Raw genomic sequence first — 21,297 nt, 5'->3', positions numbered from 1 at the left:
GAGTAATATGGAGACAGCACTGTATTTTGTTTGTGTGGCCAGCAAGCACGCTGTAATTTGTGTGTGTGCATGTAACCGTTTCAAAGTGTGCAGGATGACACTGCTGTTGGAGTAATTTGTCCCCTCTGCTGCACGCACAGCAGCGCCTGCAGCCCCTCAAGGAGCGTGCTGTGGCTTTGCTCGCCTCCTTTGTTGCTGCTTGGCTAGTTTCCCCCTTTCTTTGCTCCCTTCTTTTTCCTACTCTGGCAGAATAGCCTGCTGGGAAAGGGGAAGCTGAGTATTTCTGAAGCACTGCAATGCAAACAAACCAGCTCCAAATGAACCTTGACTAGGAAAATCCGTGCTGTGCAGCATAGCCATCCCAGCGTGCGGTATGTGCAAGAGACTGGAAAAGACTGCCAGGCTGGTGAGGAGCCCTAAGGACCGAGCATCCTCCCACTCCTTCACCGGTAGCAGCATTTGTGAGAAATAGATTAAAAATAATCTGTGAATCAGTTTTAAAATGTTAATTTACTTTTGCTTGATCGGCCTGTACACTGTGTAAAGTAAACATCACTTACCAGGGCATGCTGTACCACCTCTTCAAAGCCTCATACCAGTGATACTTGTAACGCAGGTGAATGATGGTGTCTGCATTTTCCTAAGGGAAAACAGAAAAGCCGTGCAACCTGCAATGGGGTATTGGGGAGATGATCCAGCATGTAGCTCCACAGCTGCTGGCCACCAGCTCCGTATTCTGGACCTTCTTTTGTTAGCTGAAATAAGCAAGTACACGTGTAAAACTGGAGAGGTGTGAGTTCCTAACTGAGAAGCAGAACCACCAAGCAGCTAATTGGGAGGAGGCTAGCTCCAACTTGTCCAGCTGTTCTGTCCCAACAGCTTGCCTGATGGTGTAATACATTAAAAACAACAATAATCCTGCTGTCCAGTAACGTGTATAGGCTAGTTACTATAATCTTAACTACAGCTGAAAGCAGAAATGCAGGAAGGACTCTCACAGGTAAAGCCAACCCATATCTATAGCAACAAGTCTTTCAAGGATTGGCCATTGAGATGGCAGACGCTAAGTTGCAGGGGCTTCCACTGCTCACCAGACTTCTGTTTGCTGCCCCTAAGCCAACAGTTTAATTCCTCATTTTGCCCTGTAAGAACAGCCAGCTACAAAAAATTGTACTGCAGTTCTATGCATGGAACTTGCTGGAGCTTCTGGGGCAACAGGCACTATGTCTTCTCTCATCTCACTGTAAGTATGGGCATTAAAGAGAAGATATCATTGCTCGCTTACAAAGCTAGGGTGAGAGAGTTATTAATTGGGTACAAAATATTAAACTACCTTTTGAGGCTGTTTTTCTAATATAGGCTAACGTCCTCAGCTATATGCCTTGGTTCCCGTGTTTGGGGATGAGAGATGGGAATAGCAATGGAATATTCTGATGCCAAAATACTGCCTGGCCCTGAGCAGCAAGGTCACTGCTGTCGTGCAGGCTGCCGAGCCTTTGGGCTCTTCTGACAAGTACTGCTTATGCCATAACTGTCTGAAAAACTGTCCCACGTTCAGGATTGTTCCTATGACCCCTGCATCCCCTTGTGCATTGCAAATCTTTCCTTGCGCAATGCTTAAACAAAGGGAAAATGAGGCAGAACTGTCTGAACAGTCATGCAGCACCAGAGCACTTTGTGGTCAAAGTAATCCTGAAGAATCTTTCAAATCCATGCATGTCACCAGAACGTAATTAAGACGCAGGGTTACCCAACAGTGCTCTTGATTCATAGGAGTAGGACCGACGAGCACCAGGAAAGTAATAGATTTTATTGGGTAATCTGTGTGTTTGGACGCACAATCCTTCAAGCCAAGTCATTCTTGTAGGCCTGGGAAATCCTTGAATGACAATTTCTGCCATTGCCACAGGTCTTCATTAAAACACCGAGCAAAATCCTCTGCATTTCACACATTGTGTGATACCAAGGAGAAAACACTGTCAGTAAAATCCCACTCTAGTGGTTGAATTCCTGCTAACTTCAAATAGATGTCTTTTTTCCTTATGGCTGCAGAAATGAGCCCTTGGATGAAGGTCCTCTCCGCAACGAGTCTGATGAAGCACTGCGTGTATTCGACAGCCAGCTTGACACCGCCTCGCCACGTGCAGCACCTGGGCTCCAACAGATGTCGTGCGCAAGTAGGCCTGAAAGGCTTATTAAATTTTAATTAAACATTTAAGCTTCAAGATTAGAAGGCCTCCATAAGATACGCATCAGTAATATGTGTGCTACTATGAATGAGGAGGTAGGTCTTAAGCAATGTATTGCTGGTAAACAAGCTAAAACTCTTTACTGTGAATAAATATTGGCTTCCTAGCGAGTTCTTCAGGAGTTTGTCAGAAGGCATCCAGAGCCAGGCTTCGATGCTCCTCTCTTCTTTCTGGATGCGTTCCTACAAATACTAAAAAGCAACTCTAGAATATCATAGCACTTCTTCTAATAGGCATCTATACATGTTTTATTGTTAGTAAGCACCGTATGTCACTCTTTAAACAGCCCAGTACTGTATTTACTGGGACTCAAGTGTGTGTGGTACATAACACCACAGCTCCTGCATATGATGTACCAGCTATACATTACACAAAACTTTGATAAACAAGTCACTTTAAACAATTTCTTCCCCTTTCAGGAAAGCATTTATGTGTGCATTGTCTTACCCATGGTGTAGAGTGTTTGGAATATGTTATAAAGGGTAACAGATGTATTTGAATAAGGGCTTTTTTGGATGTCACTGGGATACGTCTTTGAAGACAGGGCAGTTCTGAAATGTCAAAGCAACGGTAAATAAAAAATTTATTAAAAAAAAACCACCCAAAAAAACCCAAACCCACGCCGCTCTCCCTGAGTGAAAATCTACAATGACATGAATCACCCTTTTAACTAATTGAAAAATTCTTTAGACATGTTTCTCCTACGGCAACTGGGCCAGCATTCAGCTGATTGATGGGGCTTGTGAAATGATCTTTAGGACTTTTCACTCTGATCAAAAAATCTTCCCAACTCCTAATAGTCCAGCTGGCCTGGAGACGGAGCAAGGGATGTCTTCATAGATCCTTGGGATACGTCCAAAAATGCAGTCTTTCTTTCAGCAATGTAAGTATATGTGTCTTTGGTACTTTTCCAGCCACTCACTTAAACTTGACCATGTATTGAGCGCTAGGTGTGAAAGAAATATACGTGTCTTTAAAAGTTAACAAGAAAAGGATTTTTGTTTGTTTCATTTAGAAGCTGGCATTCTGCCTCATGCTTTTTCTAGTTGCTAATAGCAGGCAACTTCAATCTCCACCAGGTCCTGAGAAGGGCTAGAGGCACTGAGTACACAAGAGGACAGGATTTACACCTTTCTATTTGGCTGACTTCACCTAATTTGGCAGAAGAAAAATCTTTGGCATTCCTGGTTTAAAGAAATCTGCAAACTAAGCGAGGTTTGCTGAACTGTTGTTGTCTAGGAGTTGCTAAACCGTGATAGCATTTTGACAATGAAATGGCTAAAATAGCACAAGCGTCGCTTCTGTTACTTCTAAAGCATCTTGGGACTATCCTAGAATTTACTTGCTTTTATTTTCCTGAACAATCCGGTACTAGAGACAAGGTTTGCAGTTAACATTCATCCCATGTGTACTTCATTAATGCACACATTTGTTAAAATCTTGTTTTGCTAAGATGCCTACTTGATTTAAAAAATAAAATAAAATTGGAAATCCTTGAGGAGAATTCTTGACCGTCTTTGGCTAAGGTGAACCCAAACCCTTGTAAGTTAAGAGCCTTCTTAAAGGCAGGCAGATTGACGGCAAGGTCACAAAAGGACACTGGCCTTTTTGAGGGGAATTCTGGGTCAAAGATTATGTTCTAGAAAATGAAAAGGGAAAAAAAAAGGAAACCCTGCTCAGTAGCTGTGTATCCCTGGAGAGCACTTGGTGCCTGGATCTGGCACAGGACGTGCTCAAAAATGATGATGTCTGAGACCCGGCTGCCAGGCTTGTGGGTCAGCCTGGCCTTGGTGGGACACCCCCAGCCCCCCTTGCACACCGCCAGGAGGACTCAAGGCTCCGGGGGCAGAGAGGTGTCGGGAGAAGGAGCCCTGCTGCGTCCTGGCAAGTCAGCCACCATGGGTGCCACCATGTCCCCGTACTCCTCCAACAGCCCTCCCCAGAGGGACTGGTCCTGCTGCTGCACCTCTGCAGCCTGGAGGAAGTATCTGCTCAGGGACTCAGGGACCAGCGGCTGGAGCTTTAGCGCTAAACACTCTTCTTCATGGCCCAACGGACAGGAAGTGTTTCTAACGTATGTGCAAACATACAGCTGTCCTGCATGTTTGAGATGTCAGAAATATGCCTTACAATGGCCTTTAGAGTAAAACTGAAGAAAATCAGTAAGTAATACTGGTCATAAAATGAAACTGTACCATTTTGAAAATGCCAGAATATTGTGATTGGTTTGTATTTTCACCTCCTTTTGGTTTTTTTATACTACATTCCTGCAACCAATAGAAAGTAATGAAGCATATAATGGAATCCGTATTATTGGTTGAAAAAGGTTTCTGATGATAGCGCCTGCCTACCCCTCGTTGTTATAACTTCTCCATTAGAAGAAACAGAGAAGTAGGAGAGGGAGATTATAGTTAGGAAATTTGCAGGATTTTTTTTATTCCTCAACTCCCAGCTAGACATGGCAGGATCCCATTGAACCGAGAAGAAGAAAACTATATTCCAGAAATAATTCTTATTGCCTGTCTTAAATTTACTGCCAGTATTCTCACTCTGTCTGTACTGAGACAGAAGTGACTTGCAGATTCAGATTCTCTTTACAGTGGTATCAAACTTGCTGTTTGCTCAAATTAAAGAATATCATGTGTATGTGCATTAAAAATTATTTTCAAGAGCGCCATGCACAAGGTAACTCATTTGAGGAATATTGCTTCGCTTATGCTGTATGGGCAGAATCTGCAGACTCTCTAACAGCATTTTAAATCAAAGTAGTGATTTTAGTAATGACATGAATAAAACATCCCCCCCTGGAGCCAAATAAGCCTTGAGAAGTGGCCACAAGTGATTTCAATCCCTAGAAAGCATTTGGGTCAGAAAGAGACACTAAGGAATGTGATTGCCAACCTGAGTATCACCTTGGAAAAGCTGTTACTGTTTGTTCAAATATCTTTTTTTTTTTTTAATCATCAGAGCAGCCTTGTGTAAAGTACATCAGTAACAACGAACTTCTGTTAATATACACTGCATTTATATTAGGAAGATTTTGCCACATATTTGATACACCCATCCTGACAAAATGGTCTTGCGTATAGATTTATATTCTACTGTATGTAGCTCTTCATCCATTATGGTCTTGTTTTTTCTGCACTTTGTCTTTTAATGCCTTGAGAAACTGCAGCCATTTCATGGGAAATATGCTACCACGTATTAACATACCATGCCCTCTCACCAGGACATTATTATTTAGATATTTCCTGAAGGTAAAACAAATAACTCATTGGCACTAAAAGCTTACCCTTACCTTGAGTCCATGTCATGACCATTCAAAAAGCCAGGCTCAGCACATGCAGACCCAATTTACCAAGCCCACTGGGCTCTCTGCATGAGAGACACATGCATACAGAGGTGGTCTGATGACATCGACACTGGCACAGGTTCCCGGAGAGGTGGTGGAGGCCCCATCCCTGGAGACATTCAAGGCTAGGCTGGATGAGGCTCTGAGCAACCTGATCTAGTTGAAGATGTCCCTGCTGACTGCAGGGGGGTTGGACTAGATGGCCTTTAAAGGTCCCTCCCAACACAACACATTCTATGATTCTATGTCAACAGCAGGGTCAAGATATCTAATATTTGATTTATTATTTTTTTTCTCATTTGCTTTAGACCTCCTTTCAGACTGAAAGTCTACGAACCATAATCTCATTCCTGAAAACACACCTTCTTTCCTGCCACACCTTCTACACTATTTGCGAGCTTTTTTGCAGAAGACTGTCTATTTTTTTGTGCTTGTCTGGTGCCAGATATGAATACTGTTTGTTGGCCCTTTGATAAAGATAGTAGCAATAATTTCATGGTTTAAAGAGACATCTTGTCTGAATTTATTGTCATGGTATAAAATCTGTTAAAAGAGCACTTTTTGCATTGAACTCAACCTTGCGAGCTGAGAGCCATGTAATGGCTGACGGGCAGTTCCATTTTTCACGGATGTTTCACATTTTTTACACTAAAAATGGACAGTTGTAACATGAAACATGCTTAAATACTTGGTGGTCATGTGCCATTACCATCCCACGAACACCTTTGACTGCTGAAAGGCTTGCTCCCTCTACCTCCAGTTTTGCGTTTTCACCACAGCCAGGAGTTACCACCAGCACAACTCTGCCAGAAAGGTGTGTCCAGGGGAATAAATACACCCATCTCTGCTTCAGGCAGGTTCGGCTGGGGTAGTTCAAAGAGCTGACAAAGGCAGGCTGGCGCTAACCAGTGTGCTTTGTCTTGGGCAGATGAGGAAAACAGCAGCACAATGCCAATTTATGGACCTATGGGAAGAGCCCTGAATTCTGGGAATGCCCATTCCAGATGCCTGGCATCTTTAGCCTACAGAGCCAGGTCTGGAAGAGGATGTTTACTGTCAGCCTCTAAAATAATGACTGTTTTCTGAGGCTACAGTCACGCGGTCATTGTAGAGATGGCTTTGTGGCACTTTAAGATGTCCATTCCCACCCATAAACTGGAAATTACCCTCTTCCTGGTACAGCTCAGATGTCAGAATAAATAATCCGGGCCCTTCTTGTGTTTCAGCGCAAAGGCAAGAGGTTAGTAAATGTGGGTGGGAGTGATGTGAGTTTACCCACCTGACTTTCCACTGGAAATTAAACACCAATTTTTTTTATACAGTCTTTTATACTATGCAGTAGGGCTGAGTGTACAGCTGCTGCAGAGAGATGGCAAACACCTGGATGTCAGTCACATCTCAAACTGGCACAGCTGCTTCTCCAGTAAATACCTGACCCGAAACTGAAGATAAGTCATTTTTCTGGGCAAGGCTTTCTACAGCAGCGTAAAGGACCTGGAAAGTATGCAAACTACAGCTGGCTAAAGACTTATCCTGTGCAGAAGTAACTTTTAAAACCATGCATATATTTTAGGACGAGGAAATTCCCATGTAGGAAACCTAGAGTTTTTACCTGAATGTGAAAAGGCCACAAATGTACAGGCATTTTAAGCATGCAAGACGACCAATTCTCTGTCACTTAGCTAACAGGAAACGTCAAAATAGCTGAGGCATGAAAGTCAGTAACAGCCACAAATAAAGTAATGAGTGTAACTGTGAAAACTTTGAAACGTGTTTCTCCCACAACTTTCAAAGCAACTTCCTCCAGCCCCAAAGAAACTGAATTGGTACTAAGACACTAGATCTCATAAGAATAAAAATTTGTCAACCATCTCAGGCTACACATTCTCCACCGCCATCGTGTGCCACAGCATAAGCGGTGGGTGAACGCTACCAAATAGCTACATTACCCACCCGCATCTGCATACAGTGCCCAGAGCTGCTGGTGGTGTTACTACTGAAGTGAGCACCTCAGTAAATCCAGAGCTTCTGTTTTGGAAGAAATTGGCACTAGCCCATCCTGACAAAATTCACCCTGTTTGGATTTTGACTTGGTATTTAGCAAATTACTGAGCTTCATTGACAGGTTGAAAAATGAAGGATCTGTCGCATCTGTAGGTAAAAAGTTTTAAGGAACCTTTGCTGTTGCATTGGTTTTGGTCTTGCTTCACTTTCCAAGCATTTTGTCGATCTGTCTTTTCCTACTTGATTTAAATGGCAGCACTCTCAGAAAACACTTTCCCATATGGGTGCTTTATACACCAAGATCAGGGCACCCCTAACCTTTTGGAAGGTGTTTGTGTAGCCTGATTGTACTGGCACAACCTTTTAACTTTCACTTGGGTTTGTGTACAGTATTTTCTTCCGTGGTTTGTAACAGAAACTTTTTTTTTTCTGTAAATTTGCCTTGAGTGTTTTGAAGCGTCCTGCTCTTTTGGGCCATCTTCTGAAACATTGCGTACATACTTGTTCGCCTCCAAGAGAAGATTGTTGTGATGTGGTAGGAAAAATTTTTGAACCTGAAGCATTTGCCTAACTGCACCATTGCAGCTTTCACTGTTGGCTGCAACTGCTATAGCATAATTATTATTTATTTTTTGGGGGGTTATGTGAGTATTGCACGAAATATTTGCTGCTACCAGATTGCTGCTACCTGTCACACTACTGAAAGTCTGTAAAAACTCTCTACTTGACAGTGAGGGACTGCTCTCGCAGCTAGAAAATGAGGCTGTAACTTAAGTCTGCCTTTTCTCAATGTGGTAGCGTCCCCTCTTCTAGCAGCAGCAGTGTAGTGAGGACACAGGGATTTATACAGTGAGATTGCACTGCTGTAGTTCTTGTTTGACAGAGACCAAGGCCGGGTATGAAAGAAGCCGATGGTACAGTAGGTACAGCAATTGCTGCCATAAGAGAAGCTGCAGTGCTGGTGAATTACAGGCCATCAGTTTGACCGTATATTGTGCAGTCATATTGTGCAAGATGACTGTCAAAGGCATGCTTTAGAGACGTGAGTTTGCACTTGAACTGAGACCTGACTTAGTCAGTTAAGGACTTCATTATTATCCCATGTATTACTCCTGCAATCCTGAAATGGGTCAGGTACTGAAAGGGAAGCCAGTGCTGGTCGGACAGCATTAATTTTGGTTATTACATGCATTGTCTGGTTAGACCTGTTTTTAAAATGTGCCACTACATGATGCGCTCATTACAGCAACCTCCTCATCTCTCCTGCCAGTCCTCAGCCTGTAAACAGTCCACTCCGAGTCCGCCAGCAGCAGGGGCAGATCTTGTGCAAGAAGCTGGTGGTGGCGTCTGCTGTTGGGCTGGAAAGTGATCCGCAGAGCTCTGAGGTAGAGGCTGTGCCCATCAGCAGGGGTTTTGTCTGTTAAGGCAAGTCACTAATAGAGAAAATAGGGTTGAAATAGTACCTCAACATCTCTTTTCCCTCCTGCTTGCAAGAATATTTGAAAGTACTTCAGTCTGGTTTAATTTTGAAACTGTTGAGCTGTTTAGACTGTCATATTTTAGCATTTACTCTATTTGTGGTGGCATTTGCATGCAACAGAAATTAAATTTAAACACAGGCCAGCCAAATGTTTTAAGCAACGAGATGCCATGAGGGAACAAGCAAATAACTTCATGCTGCCTGTTTTCCATCTTGCCTTGCCCCTCTGTAGCCTTTCACTGCACCCCAGGCCTCTCGGCCACCCCACCACCTCCACCATGTAAAAAAACCAAAACCAAAAACCAAACCCAAACAAACAACGAACAATAAAAAGACAAAACTGTCTTCCTTTTTTACAAAAAAGGACAGTATTTACATTATTTCTGTAAAAGGAAGAAAGGAGAGCAAAAGCCCCTTCAAAATTACGCATCTACCTGATATGCTGGTAGCTTTCTTATGTTGAATTATACCTCTCCCTAAAGTCCTGTGAGGCAGTGATGGACAAAGCGAAACCCAAGCTTTTTCTTTATCTAGGACACGCAGTAAAGAACAGAAAAAAAATCCCAAATTGGATAGAAACGATGTAAAACAGTGTGCCTTGAAATTGTTCTGTTTCTTTGAAGAGAAACGTAATAGTGCCCTGGTAAATCCTGTTTCTGAATATTTATCATGCTTTTACAGGACCCTATTGTCCCTGTGCCTATTGTAATCTATGAACCTTGTACACAAATGAGTCAGTTATTGTTTTTATTTGCAGGGGAGGGATTAAGGCACTAAAAGTATACATTTATCTGGTTGTTCTGAGCTTTGTTGTTCTTTCAGTGATTTGGAGTAAGATTCTGCTTTTGGCAGAACTACTTTTGGCAGAATCCTCAATACGATTAGAAAACACCCTCTGGTTCATTCCCTGAATGCTTGTTTTGTTGGTGCGTATCTCCATGTTGTTACAAAAAATATACCTTTTTTTTTCCTCAGGTTGTAGAAGTTGTGATGAAAAGAATTACTTGTTTACTGTATCTCCCACAATAGTAACATGGGAAAGTGAGGGAACTGTCTTAAACATATGGTTACTGTGTCACACATCATTCATGCAAATCTGAAAGCAACCATCATGTGCAGTGATGCAAGCACTTACCGAAAAGAAAAAAAAAAAAGGGGGAAGAAAAAAAGCCCTCCCCTTGATTCTGGGTCTTAAAAAGAGAGAACTCACTGTTTTCCCCATCACAATATGCAAATGCTGTTTTGTTTCTCTTTGTTCTGCAGTACAGAGATACCTTTTTTTCTTTGTGCTTGTGTATTTCAATGGTCAAATATCACTGATGGTTGCGGGGGTGAGGAAATATGTAAGGAAGACCTGAGAATACGTATGTATGATCCCTTGGAAGTGATGTTTACTTTCGAAAAAAATCTTGGTTCCTGGCTTTGGTGGAGCACGATCCAGCCTTGCTAAGGAAAAATGCACCATTTGAAATAAAGAAATCATATCCTCATAGGTATATAGAGAATATTTTTCTGTAAGTTAAACAAGAGCCGTGTTCTGCTTTTAAAGGCCTGATTATAAAAATGTAAATTTAGATTTATTCTAATGTAATGTACTCTTCACATTCTTCTAAAATTTCTGCCGCCCTTCACATAATTAAGTGCTAAATCAGATTATAAAGACAGTGTTTAAATAATTAAAGATTTGTTGCCACCTTCAGAATACATGTCAATGAAAAGGGTCATCCTTCTTGTGCTGACAAAAAGATGATAACATGTCATTTAGGTGAAAATATTCTGTATGGATTAGCAGGCACCTGAGCAACCTCCACAATTATTTAGTGATATCAGTATCTAAAATCAGAGGACTGATAGGACCTCAGAGAAAAAAACAACCAACCAACAGTAAATGACTGCTTTGGATAATGCTGAGCTCTTCTCTGCACAGTGTAAGTTATTTTAGGGGCCTTCATACCTCTCTCTGACGTTGTGGTCAGTGCAAGATGCGTTTAAGGCTGCTGCAACGCACAGACATGACCTTTCAGCAAGGGTGACCATTCTTCTGCACCAGAACCGTTACTTCACTGCTGGACTAACAGAAGCTACTTAAGATACGTATGTGCGATAGCCGAGATGACCCAGTTAAGCAACAGGATGGCTAACTCTTCCTATGCTAATCTGTCCTTCTCCACCCGCCCGTCTTCCTTCTGGTTTTGACCCACCTAGAATTAACATTATAAGCACTTAACGAACCTCTAAATTAGTTCTTTGTGTAAGCTCAAAGGCTAATTTTTAGCGAAACTTCATTTTGTACATTATGCATGGAACTAGAAAATTTGCACTAAAAAAATAGTAATTGTCTCCAGCTTGGGCAGACTCAGAACAGGCCACAGACATGAAGGGAGGAGCTACGGCTGAATTTCTGTACAGCAGATATCCCCACTGGGTCATAAATCTGCACAAAAAGAAGGCACAGACTGCAAATTCAGCTTTTAGTAATAAAGTCAGAACTAGTAATACAGGTATGCTAGTGTGTTGCAGCTATAAGCTCACAGTGTAAAGTAAAGCTACTTGACATGAGAATTGAGATCGCTTGGTAGGAGAGTAATTTTATTTTTTGTTGTGCATACTGTGCCGGACTGAACAGCAACTAAGAGTGAGTCAGCACATTTCAGACTTGTAGATAAAAAATGTGCATTAGTAGCAACTTGGATGAAGAGAAGGAAAGAGGTTGATGGTCCTGGGCTGCCATAAGCATAAGGCCAGTATCAGAGGAAACACAAAAGCAGTAAGTAGAGAAGTTAATCTACAATCTGCAGTAATGGATACAGTAAAAGTTGTTCTTTGTCTTCTTTCTTGAAATAAGAAATGCCAGTTCCTCAAAAACAGTTTGTGTGGAAAGTTTTGGTTTTTGAAAACAGCACTAAATTTGTTGAAAAGTACTCTCGTAGCATTTTCCAATTACTTGATCTTAACTGTCACAGAATGAGGAAAAAAAAACATATTAACATAAGAGGTTGTCCTCATTTGGCAAAGGAAGTACTTAGGAGGAGAAATAAGATGGAAATTATAGTGAAACAATGTGGAAGCCATATTCTTCCTATTAACAAATGGCAATCTTTGCCTTCTCATCTCATCTTTTGTTTCATCTGCATTTTGACTATACTGTAATTTTGAAAAGGACGGGTTCCTATTGCACAGTCATGTTGCAATCACTGTTTATTGTGTTACTCTTATATAATATCTTCTCTAGGCGTATATACTTAATTCTGATCAGGAGATTAAAAAATATGTTGCAGATGAACATGCATAGTCCCAATGGGAAGTGGCTGTAACAAACAATGAGACAAAAATGGTGAAATTACTATTACAGAAGGTAAACTAGCTCACAGAAGGTATGTTGCTTCTGTGCCCCGAGGGCACGTGCTGCATAGAGGCACCTGTAGAAAACCAGTAATGATAGAGTGGAGCTGGGTGCAGAATGTACATCACAAGATGCCCCGGTGTTCACAGTCCAATTTAAGAGTCACCTAAAAGAAATTCTCTTCCTGGCTATGCCACATACTTCCTCTGGGGCATCTTGAGCATGGCACGTTTTGACCCAGATTTCAATTTCATCCACTAACTTTTCAGTTAGTCCCCTGGTGACGGGGACCTAGATTTTTTCCCGGCTGACCAGCCTAACTTGCAGAGGTGCCACGCAGCTACTAGCTTATAGAATGTGACATTTTCAAAACTTTCTTCCCTTCTACAGTAACTGTCCTTTTCTGAATGACCTATATTTAACCCTGCGCACATGTAAGTGTTGCCTCAGGTGGCACTCTCATTCCTCAGGCGTGCATTGCGACGAAAACACAAAACATAAATAAATAAAAATGCCTTGCATCATGCCATTCTGTGAGCCTCTGCGGAGGGATACGCCTACCAGTGCCATGATTCAGAGGGGCAGAATTGACATCCGGGAGACTTCAAAGGAGCAGGAAAAGGAACAAACCACCTTTCCTTTTTTTTTTTCAGCTGTGCACAGCAAGGTTAACACCAGGCACCCAAAACACGGGGTAGGTGTGGGGACAGGGCTGGGGTGACGCCCCGTTCTCCACAGGCCGGAGGGGCCGCAGCAGCAGCCAAGCCCCATGCTGCGAGGCCCCTCACGCCTCCCTGCACGGGAACCGGCACTTTAACCCTCATGAAACATCTGCCACAAGCCCAAGGAGTGGGATATCAACGGGGCGGTTGGATAAACGGCCACAAACCCCCACCAACGGCCCCAAAATGCCCAGGGCTGCCCCGCGCCCCGCCGCCCCTAACTGGACGCCTTGGCCCCGCCCCGCTGCCTCGCTCTCCGCCAATCAGCGCCGCCCTTTCCTCCCGCCGCGGTGCCGCCCGCCGGGGCGCGGGGCCCGACCGCTGGTCTCGCGAGAGCGGCGGCAGCCTCGCGAGAGCGCCGCCCCGCCCGCCCCCCCTCTCCGCCGGCGGCGCTCCGCCCCGCCGCCCGCCCGCCGCCGCCGCCCCCGCCCGCCGCCGCGGCCGGATCTGTCTCTCGCTGGGCGGTGGGGAGGGAAGGGAAGAGGAAGAGGGGGGGCGCCCGGCCCTGCGCACTGAGCGATGTTTGTCCGCCATCGCGGCGGAGGAGGAGGGTGAAGGAAGCGCCGCCGCCGGAGCGAGGGGCCTGCCCCGTCGCCTCGCCCCTCGCCGCCGCCTCCTCCCCCGCCGCTGCCCGGCTCGGCCCGGCTCGGCCCGCCCGCTCTCCGCGCGGCCCCGGGGGCCGTAGCCCGGAGTGAAGGTCGCCAGCGGCCTCCCTCCGCCAGGCCCCCGGCCCCGCTCCCGGGGTCTGCCGCCCCGCCGCGCGTCCCCCGGCGCCCCTCCGGACGGGAGGCGCCGCCGCCGACCCCGAAGATGTCGAACCTGAGCAAGGGGACGGGCAGCCGGAAGGACACCAAGATGCGGATCCGAGCCTTCCCCGTGAGTACCGGGCCTAGGCCGGGCGGAGCGGCCGCGCCAGGCCCCGGCCTCCGCCTGCCCGCAGGCCCCGCGGCCTCGTCGCCCTGTCAGCCGCGGGCAGGCGAGCGGGGCCGGCCCCGGCTGAGGCGGCCTGGGAGGGGGCGGCGGGGGCGAGCGGTGCGGGGTGAGCTGTCAGGCGGCCTCGGGTAGCCCCCTGCGAGTTGCGGGGCTGGGGGGGGGGATACGGGGACGTGCGGGAGCCGCGTCTCGGGGGAGCAGCGCTCCGGAGAGAGGGAGGTGGAGGAGCCGGTCCCTGCCGTTATCGTCTCCCTCGTCAGTCAGACAAATCAATTATGAAAATCCACGTACGGCATTGGGGGCGGGGGGGCTGGTTTCTTTGTTTTCAAGAAAAGGGCCTCAGAGAAGGAGTCGAAGGTGATCACGCGTCCATCAACAAAATGAGTTAACCCCGGAAGGGGGGGGGTTGTATTTATTTATGTCTTCTGGAGAGTTTCCTCTTGGTGAATTTCTTTCACTCTCTGCTCCGTAAAAGCGGCTATAAGTCGTATGGTTAGAAGATTTAGGTGGCACGATGCCAGCAGTTCAGAAGATGCTACTGTAAACATCTAGGCATAGGTAACTTTCATGCATGTTCGGCAGAGCCATGAGCATGCCAGCCCTTTGAGTTACAGAGGGGAATGAGCCAGATTATTAATTTATACTGCCATAAAGCTTGCTGTGTTTTGACAGTTGGTTCAATTAAAGCTTACAACAGAATAACAACTACAGTACTATTAATGGCGCTGAGGAACGCGAGAAATAGAAAGGCTTCAGTCTGCCAGAGGATGGCCAGGGAGTGCGTATGTGTTCATCGGTGTATACGTTAAAAAGAAGATACTTAGTTGAGTCACGAGCTTTTAAGGTTTAGCGTTAACTTTTTGATGCTACGTCTGATCCCAGTAGGCAGTAGTGCAGAACTAACGCGCCTTGCCCTCGCAGAGAAACTGGACATACCTGTTTATCTAATTTCACTGGCAAGGAATATATCAATAATATTTGCTTCATCAAAACTCTGGCTGATGAAATTAGAGAATTCTTTATTTTCTCAGCAGCTGGCTTAATCATAGCGGTCTGATTTACACTGTTTTACTCTTTCCTTTTAGTCATTGACAGTTACATTTAGCGGTAAGAGTCAAGATGAAAAAATGAGCTATGAAATTATGAATTTTAGCTGATGAAAGGTTTTTGACCTCCAAATTGCATTTATTTCTTTCAGCGGGCTTTTTCAAGGATGTAGATTTTCTTAAGACGTATAGGGTTGTAGAAATAAAGAAAAAGACTTACTGCGATATGGCCCAGGCTTTACTAACAAGTAGGAGAAAATCATGTGCAAAAATAAACCATGGCAAAACCAATATGTATGTTTGTATGTTTTATAACAAACAACACTGAAAATATAGCAGTCTTGTAATTTGATAAACAGATTCATATATTCCAACCATGAATATGTATATATGGGTTCTCCAACAAATGCAGACTTAAGAATGGCCTAAACTTTAGTATGTGTTTTACTTTTTTCACCACTTTTGTAAATGACCATATGAAATTAGTTTGGGGGGGTGAAGGATGCTCCTACAGAGCCCTGCTCTTACATGAAATTAAACGTTGTCGTCACATTTCTTCTGAAACTGTTTTTGCTAGCATTGTCTTTGTCTTTCTTTTCAGTTGCTTAAAGAATGTTTAGGTTAAAAGTTTTTTTAAAAAAAAATTCTTCCTAAAATAGTACGCAAACAGGCATTGAGGGCCTACAGATCGTAAATGTTTGGTGACATATGTTGACAGCAATTTTTCAGGTGTTCCCTTCAATAGATTTCTAAGACAGTTTTTTGACAATCCTGTTGATAAAGCGTTAATAGAAAAGGAGCGTGTACTTGGTTGAGAGATTTGGAGGGGTTTCTCTTTCATAACTGCAGAACGCAATACCCGTAGTTCATGTCAAAATCTTAATTCAAATTTCGTGGAGGCCTAAGTGGTTGTATAGTTTAAGTCCTGTGAATAGTGCTAGTGGCTGCAGTGGGATTATTTGTGTCAATGAGGTTGTATTTGTGTGTGGGATAGAGTCTATATTTGGAAAGTGTACTATTCGTACTTCAGCTGCTGATCTTCACTCTTTTTATCTCGATTTTGGTGGTTCTGCTCTTCAGTTCTAAATTGAGTGTTTACAGAGGTGACTTTGTAGGCTGCTTCGATTTGTCATCTTATTGATCATCTTTCCTCAGCAGGTCTACCTGCTTTAGATTAGTTTGCTTCCTGCGTGGAGGTCGCTATTTACTATTATATTAAACTAGAAGTAGCCAAAATGGAGAGGTAAGGTTCCTGGAACATAGCGATGAATTTTCATAATATTTTTGATATTTCTGTTATTGTTATATTTTACAATAGCTGAAGGAAAGGAGAAACAGTAATTTGCAAAATATTACTGCTCCAGAGTTTTCTTTCTCTACGTTACTAGAAAATAAGTAGAAATTGACTAAAACATTTGAAATCTACCGGTGTACCTAGAGATAATAATGTTTTGGAATTAGTTTTATTCTAGATTACTTCTTTATTATTTCTTGTAGTTGGTGGCAGATTATCTGTCATCCCAAGTGTCTGTTAATATTTGCTAGGCTCCTGGTATGTGCTCTGGTGTGCTTTTTCTTACCTCAAGGGCAATGACTTTGAGTACGGGGTGTACTGTTTTGCTGAAGTGGGTTGTAGAGTAATCAAAAGTAGTTGAGGAAAATAGTTTTCTATACATTTAAACTTTTCTTCACAATAGAAAAAATGCATTTCTTTTTCTAATTTAAAAACTAACTTATTAAAAAGAAGTTTATTGTCTTATCTTGTTGGGCTTGACCTAAAGACAGTGAAAATGTTTGCATTAGAAGTAGTCCAGATGAGGATGCATTGTGTTTTGAGATTTCAGACGTGGACATTTTTTTAAATCTAGAAAGAATAATAATTTTTTTTTTTGTGTGAAAGTTTACTCTATAATCAGTAGAGCAAACTGATGAGGTTAAGCTTGTACAGTTAAGTAGTCTTATGTACCACCATAGACAGCTTCCATTGTGCTACTTTCAATAACTGCCTATGGTACTTTAACACCTTCATAATGTGTAGCTGTTCTATATTTGTGTAAGGTCTATCCAGATAGCATTCAGAGTAGCGTTAAAGCGAGAGATGGAATAGTTTAAGAGGGCTTTTGAGTGAGTGTAAGTTTTGTTGTTGTTTTTCTTTTTTTAAGCAGTCTTTAAATTTTCTTGTTACAAATTCATACAGATTGCAACAAATAGGAATATGTTGTGGTTGGACACTAAAAATAACAAAATAATTCCTGAAATGTTGAGTGATATTCAGTGATGTATTTTCAATATAGTTTGTAAGTAATTTATTTTTTTAATTATTTGGAGGAGTGCAGTAGTATTTATGCTGAATATGCAATATGTGCATTATGCAAAAATGCAGATTTGATACTCTTACAAAACATGAATTCATTGCACCTGTTTTGGAGAAGTATCGGGAGTTGTTTTCTTCCCTTCCCTGGTTTAAAGTACTCTCAGGGTCTCAAATTGGCTCCTGTTGCTGAACTCTCAGTGAGCCCGTTACTGCTGGATAAAGGAATACTTAAAAAGCTCTCAAACAGCTTGCAGCAAACCTAATTTTAAGATGATTTGGTTGATCTGTGAAAAGTGCTGCCAAAGAATGCTAGATTTGCACTTAAAACTTTTTGGAGAGATGTGGTGTCTATAATGGAGATCTAGCATGGATAAATTATGTTTCCTGCAAGTGTATTTGAGCTGTTCTGCTGTGACTGTTTAGCTAGTGGAAAATAGTAGCCTTAAATGTGTTTTGATGGAAAAGTTGTACAAAGTAAAAAATGCACATTTCTTACAGAAATAAACAGTATGTGAGAATTCGGAAAGCATTTTGTGACTTCATTTTCAAAATGTATAGAAGTAACATTAAGCTGTGTTGAATGAACTTTTTTGCAAGAACTCATCCTTCTCTCAATGCAGTATGTCAGTTGTCACCATAAAATTGGTTGGACAGATCTTTCTGAAAACCAGCATGACATGATGTAGGTTATTGGGTTTCATCGTTATAGTTGGGTTTTTTTTTTCGGGTGCTTTTAATCATTTTCATTTCCTGCAGAGCTATCTTTCCTCTCTAGAGTAAGGCTACAAAATAGTTTTTTGCCAGTTCTCAGAACTATTCTGGTGAATCACTGTTATATAGTTATATTATGAATTCTGGAAAGTATTTAGAGAGATCCTACATATGCACTTGCAATAGAATGAGTCTTTCAAATATGTATATAGATAGATAAAGCGCTTCACTGATTCATTTTATTTGAAATGCTTCTGCCCAAGAAAATTCTCATTTCATCTGGTCTTGTGCAAAAAGGCACACAGCCTTTTGTTTCGTTCAACACCGTTTATCAATTGATGTTGCTTCTTCCTCGAAGAAAGTTATGTAAACTTATAAATAAATGGTTTCAACTCTTCCATGAGAAAGTATTAAGGCTCATATTTTCATTGCCGCTGCTCCTTTCTCTTCAGATCTAACAGCCACTCATTCATTTCAGGCTTTGTGTAGGCAGAAAGCTTTTTTTTTTTTTTTTTTTTCTTTTTGGGGAATGCCTACTGCTACTGTGGTTTGGTTTGGATCTTGGGGAATTGATGATGCAAGTTGAGAAGAGGTTTGTTAAATTTATGCTTCAACCTGTAATGTGTAGATCTATCAAGTCAAGAACTTGATGTAAATTTTGTCTTTCTCGAGCACCTTACAGCAGATAGACCATGGAAAACATGTTGAACTGCAGTTAAATTTCTAAGTGTTCAGATTATGTAAGCAATGTGTGTCTTTCTGCTTTGGTTTATAACCCTTAGAGCACACGTGCTGTCTCGGTGAGTGAATGGAGAGGCATGGAGCGTGGGATGAGGACAGAATCGGAGAATGGTTTACTGCAGGCTTTTTCAGTTCTGACTAAAATAATGTAACCCCACTGAGTGCTGCAAGGCCACCGAGTTCATGTTTTACATAGTTGGCTTTGTGAATCTTAATTGCTTTATATTCTCTAATATGTTTATAAGAGCATCTTAGCTATTAACCCATGTAGTGTATACAGTAATAATAAATTAATGTTCACAATTAAAATTTTAGTAGGCTTAAAACCTAGAAATAAAACAGACCAAAAAAACTAAAACACTGTTTATCTTATTCAAAGGAAAAAGGTGTTGTTTTGGTGTAAATTACAGAAAAATACATAAATACTTGCTGTTTACTGGACAGTTAATCTTATAAAGGCCTTCCATTTTTCACAAGTTTTTAATATTTTTTTTTAATGAAATGCGATGAGCAGACCGAATGCCCTAATACTACATTTAGAATTTTTTGAGAGATGATAACGCTAATTCCAGGGTAGATTTTGAGTAGTTGTAGGTGGGATTTTTTTTGTGTTGGTGGGTTTTTTCAACACTCTGTACATATTATCTTTTAGTTGTGGTCTAACCTAACCTCATTAGAATTCCTGAGTTTTGTAGGCGTTCAGGGTTCAGTTGCAAATTTTCTTGTTTTTCCTTGTTAGTTGGGTCTTAAGTTCGGAGCAGTCGTCAATCCAGTTGGTCTGAGTTCTGAGTAAGTGCCTCAGCATGGCATTGGAAAGAGTACTGCTGTTTATACATCTTTCCTGTATTTAAAATTTGCTTGATTTTTGTGCAAGAGTATGAAGTAACACCACTAGCATTCTGTTAAGATTTTAAACTGGCTAATCCAATCTGAGTTTTTTCAAGTGGCTTGGTAGGTTTCTCCACTCCCTCATTCTTGTGTTGTATAGTAGAGCGTTATCAAACGGGAATTACTGTTTTTCCCTAGTAGTGGTAGGTAAAAGGGCTTTATGAGAGTTGCTATAAAACTGATCAAGAGTTTTTGGTATTCTATGTGAAGAGTTACAGTAAGTAACATAAAAAAAGAAGTTTTTTCTAGAAAAATTTTACAATTTTTCAAAATGTTTCTTTTTTTTTTAATCTCTTCTGAGCAGGTGTACATGGCGTTAAGTGGCAATGTTTCTCAGAATTTCAAATATCTATTCTGAAGTCTTTGGCTTTGATCTGTAGAACAAGTAGTCTTAGTGCAGGTGCTTTTAAATTTTTATCACCACGACTGATCTGCAGTGCCTGATAATCTCTCTCTATGTGATGTCTATCACATCTTGTGATAGACTGGGACAGGTTTTCTGAAGATAGTTTGATTGAGTCCATTACTGTCCAAAATAGGTTCTTGACGTTGTGTGTATGATCAGTGGATGTTGTCTTTGGTTTCTAGTAGCTATACATGTGGAAAAATAACTCTTGTGAAGAAGCGACCTTGTTATTTCTCATTCTGAGCCAGTTTTTGTGGAAGAAAGGAATAGGAAATACTGTAGCAGAAAACTATAGCATGGCCCAGCATACTTTTAATCATACTATTATTTTTCTGAAGTTCAGTTAAAGCCCAGTAGAAATTTTGAACCACTAATGGTTCTTTTGTGAAGATATAAGTACTGGTGTATCAGCAGAAGTAAGTACTGTTAGATGACTTAACAAAAGAACTTCCACATCGACATTTTTAACATATGCATTTTCAGGAAGGGGAAAAGTGCGTTTTGATAGCTGAGTACAGCAAGGAGGACAAAGCTGTAAGAAACATTTACATCATTTGGATGGTGCTTGCTGTGGAGTTGCCTAGATTCTTTAATTAGTTGTGCATAAAAATAGTGTTTGAGGGATGAAACTCTCTTGCTGTAGTTTAAATAAGGTATAATAGTATGCAAAATGTACACAGATAACTTGCTTTATTCATTTATGTTTATGGATGAGGTGCATTTGTGGAAATCCCAATTTTTTGTTTAATACTAATGAGAATAAACATAAATGAAGACAATAATAATTTAAATTATACATGTGAATGATATAAAATTGGGCTATCTTATATCATTAAAAATTCATAACATTAATTTCTTATACCACATGTAGTCTGAGTACAGGCTGTGTGTCTGTTTCTTACGTTTTTTTATGTGAGTAATCTTTCTTGTAAAATACTTCCTTTTTACTTTCAGGTTACTTTTGTTTTTGAAGTGTTGGTAGTTGGTAGCATGTGAACGGACCTATTTTTTGATATTATCTATGTGGATGTAACTTCCATGTGTAGCATTGTTTTTCTGTTGCACTTATTTCAGCGTTAGTCTTGCTCTCTGGCGCTGCTGATTTGTG

General features: G+C 41.9%; 1 protein-coding gene across 1 annotated transcript in view; it reads left to right on the top strand.

The window, feature by feature from the left end:
- The first annotated feature begins 13,568 nt into the window (after positions 1–13,568).
- The window catches only part of CUL3 (cullin 3), a 59,018-nt gene continuing 51,289 nt past the window's right edge, over positions 13,569–21,297 (top strand). Inside the window, exon 1 of the mRNA XM_054204744.1 lies at positions 13,569–14,026. Coding sequence (XP_054060719.1) covers positions 13,961–14,026 — 66 coding nt within the window. The 5' untranslated portion in view covers positions 13,569–13,960. The remainder of the gene's footprint in view (positions 14,027–21,297) is intronic.

This window comes from Rissa tridactyla, chromosome 6, assembly GCF_028500815.1.
Source record: "Rissa tridactyla isolate bRisTri1 chromosome 6, bRisTri1.patW.cur.20221130, whole genome shotgun sequence".
In the NCBI taxonomy this organism is placed as follows: Eukaryota; Metazoa; Chordata; class Aves; order Charadriiformes; family Laridae; genus Rissa; species Rissa tridactyla.
This window is presented reverse-complemented; position numbering and strand designations above follow the sequence as displayed.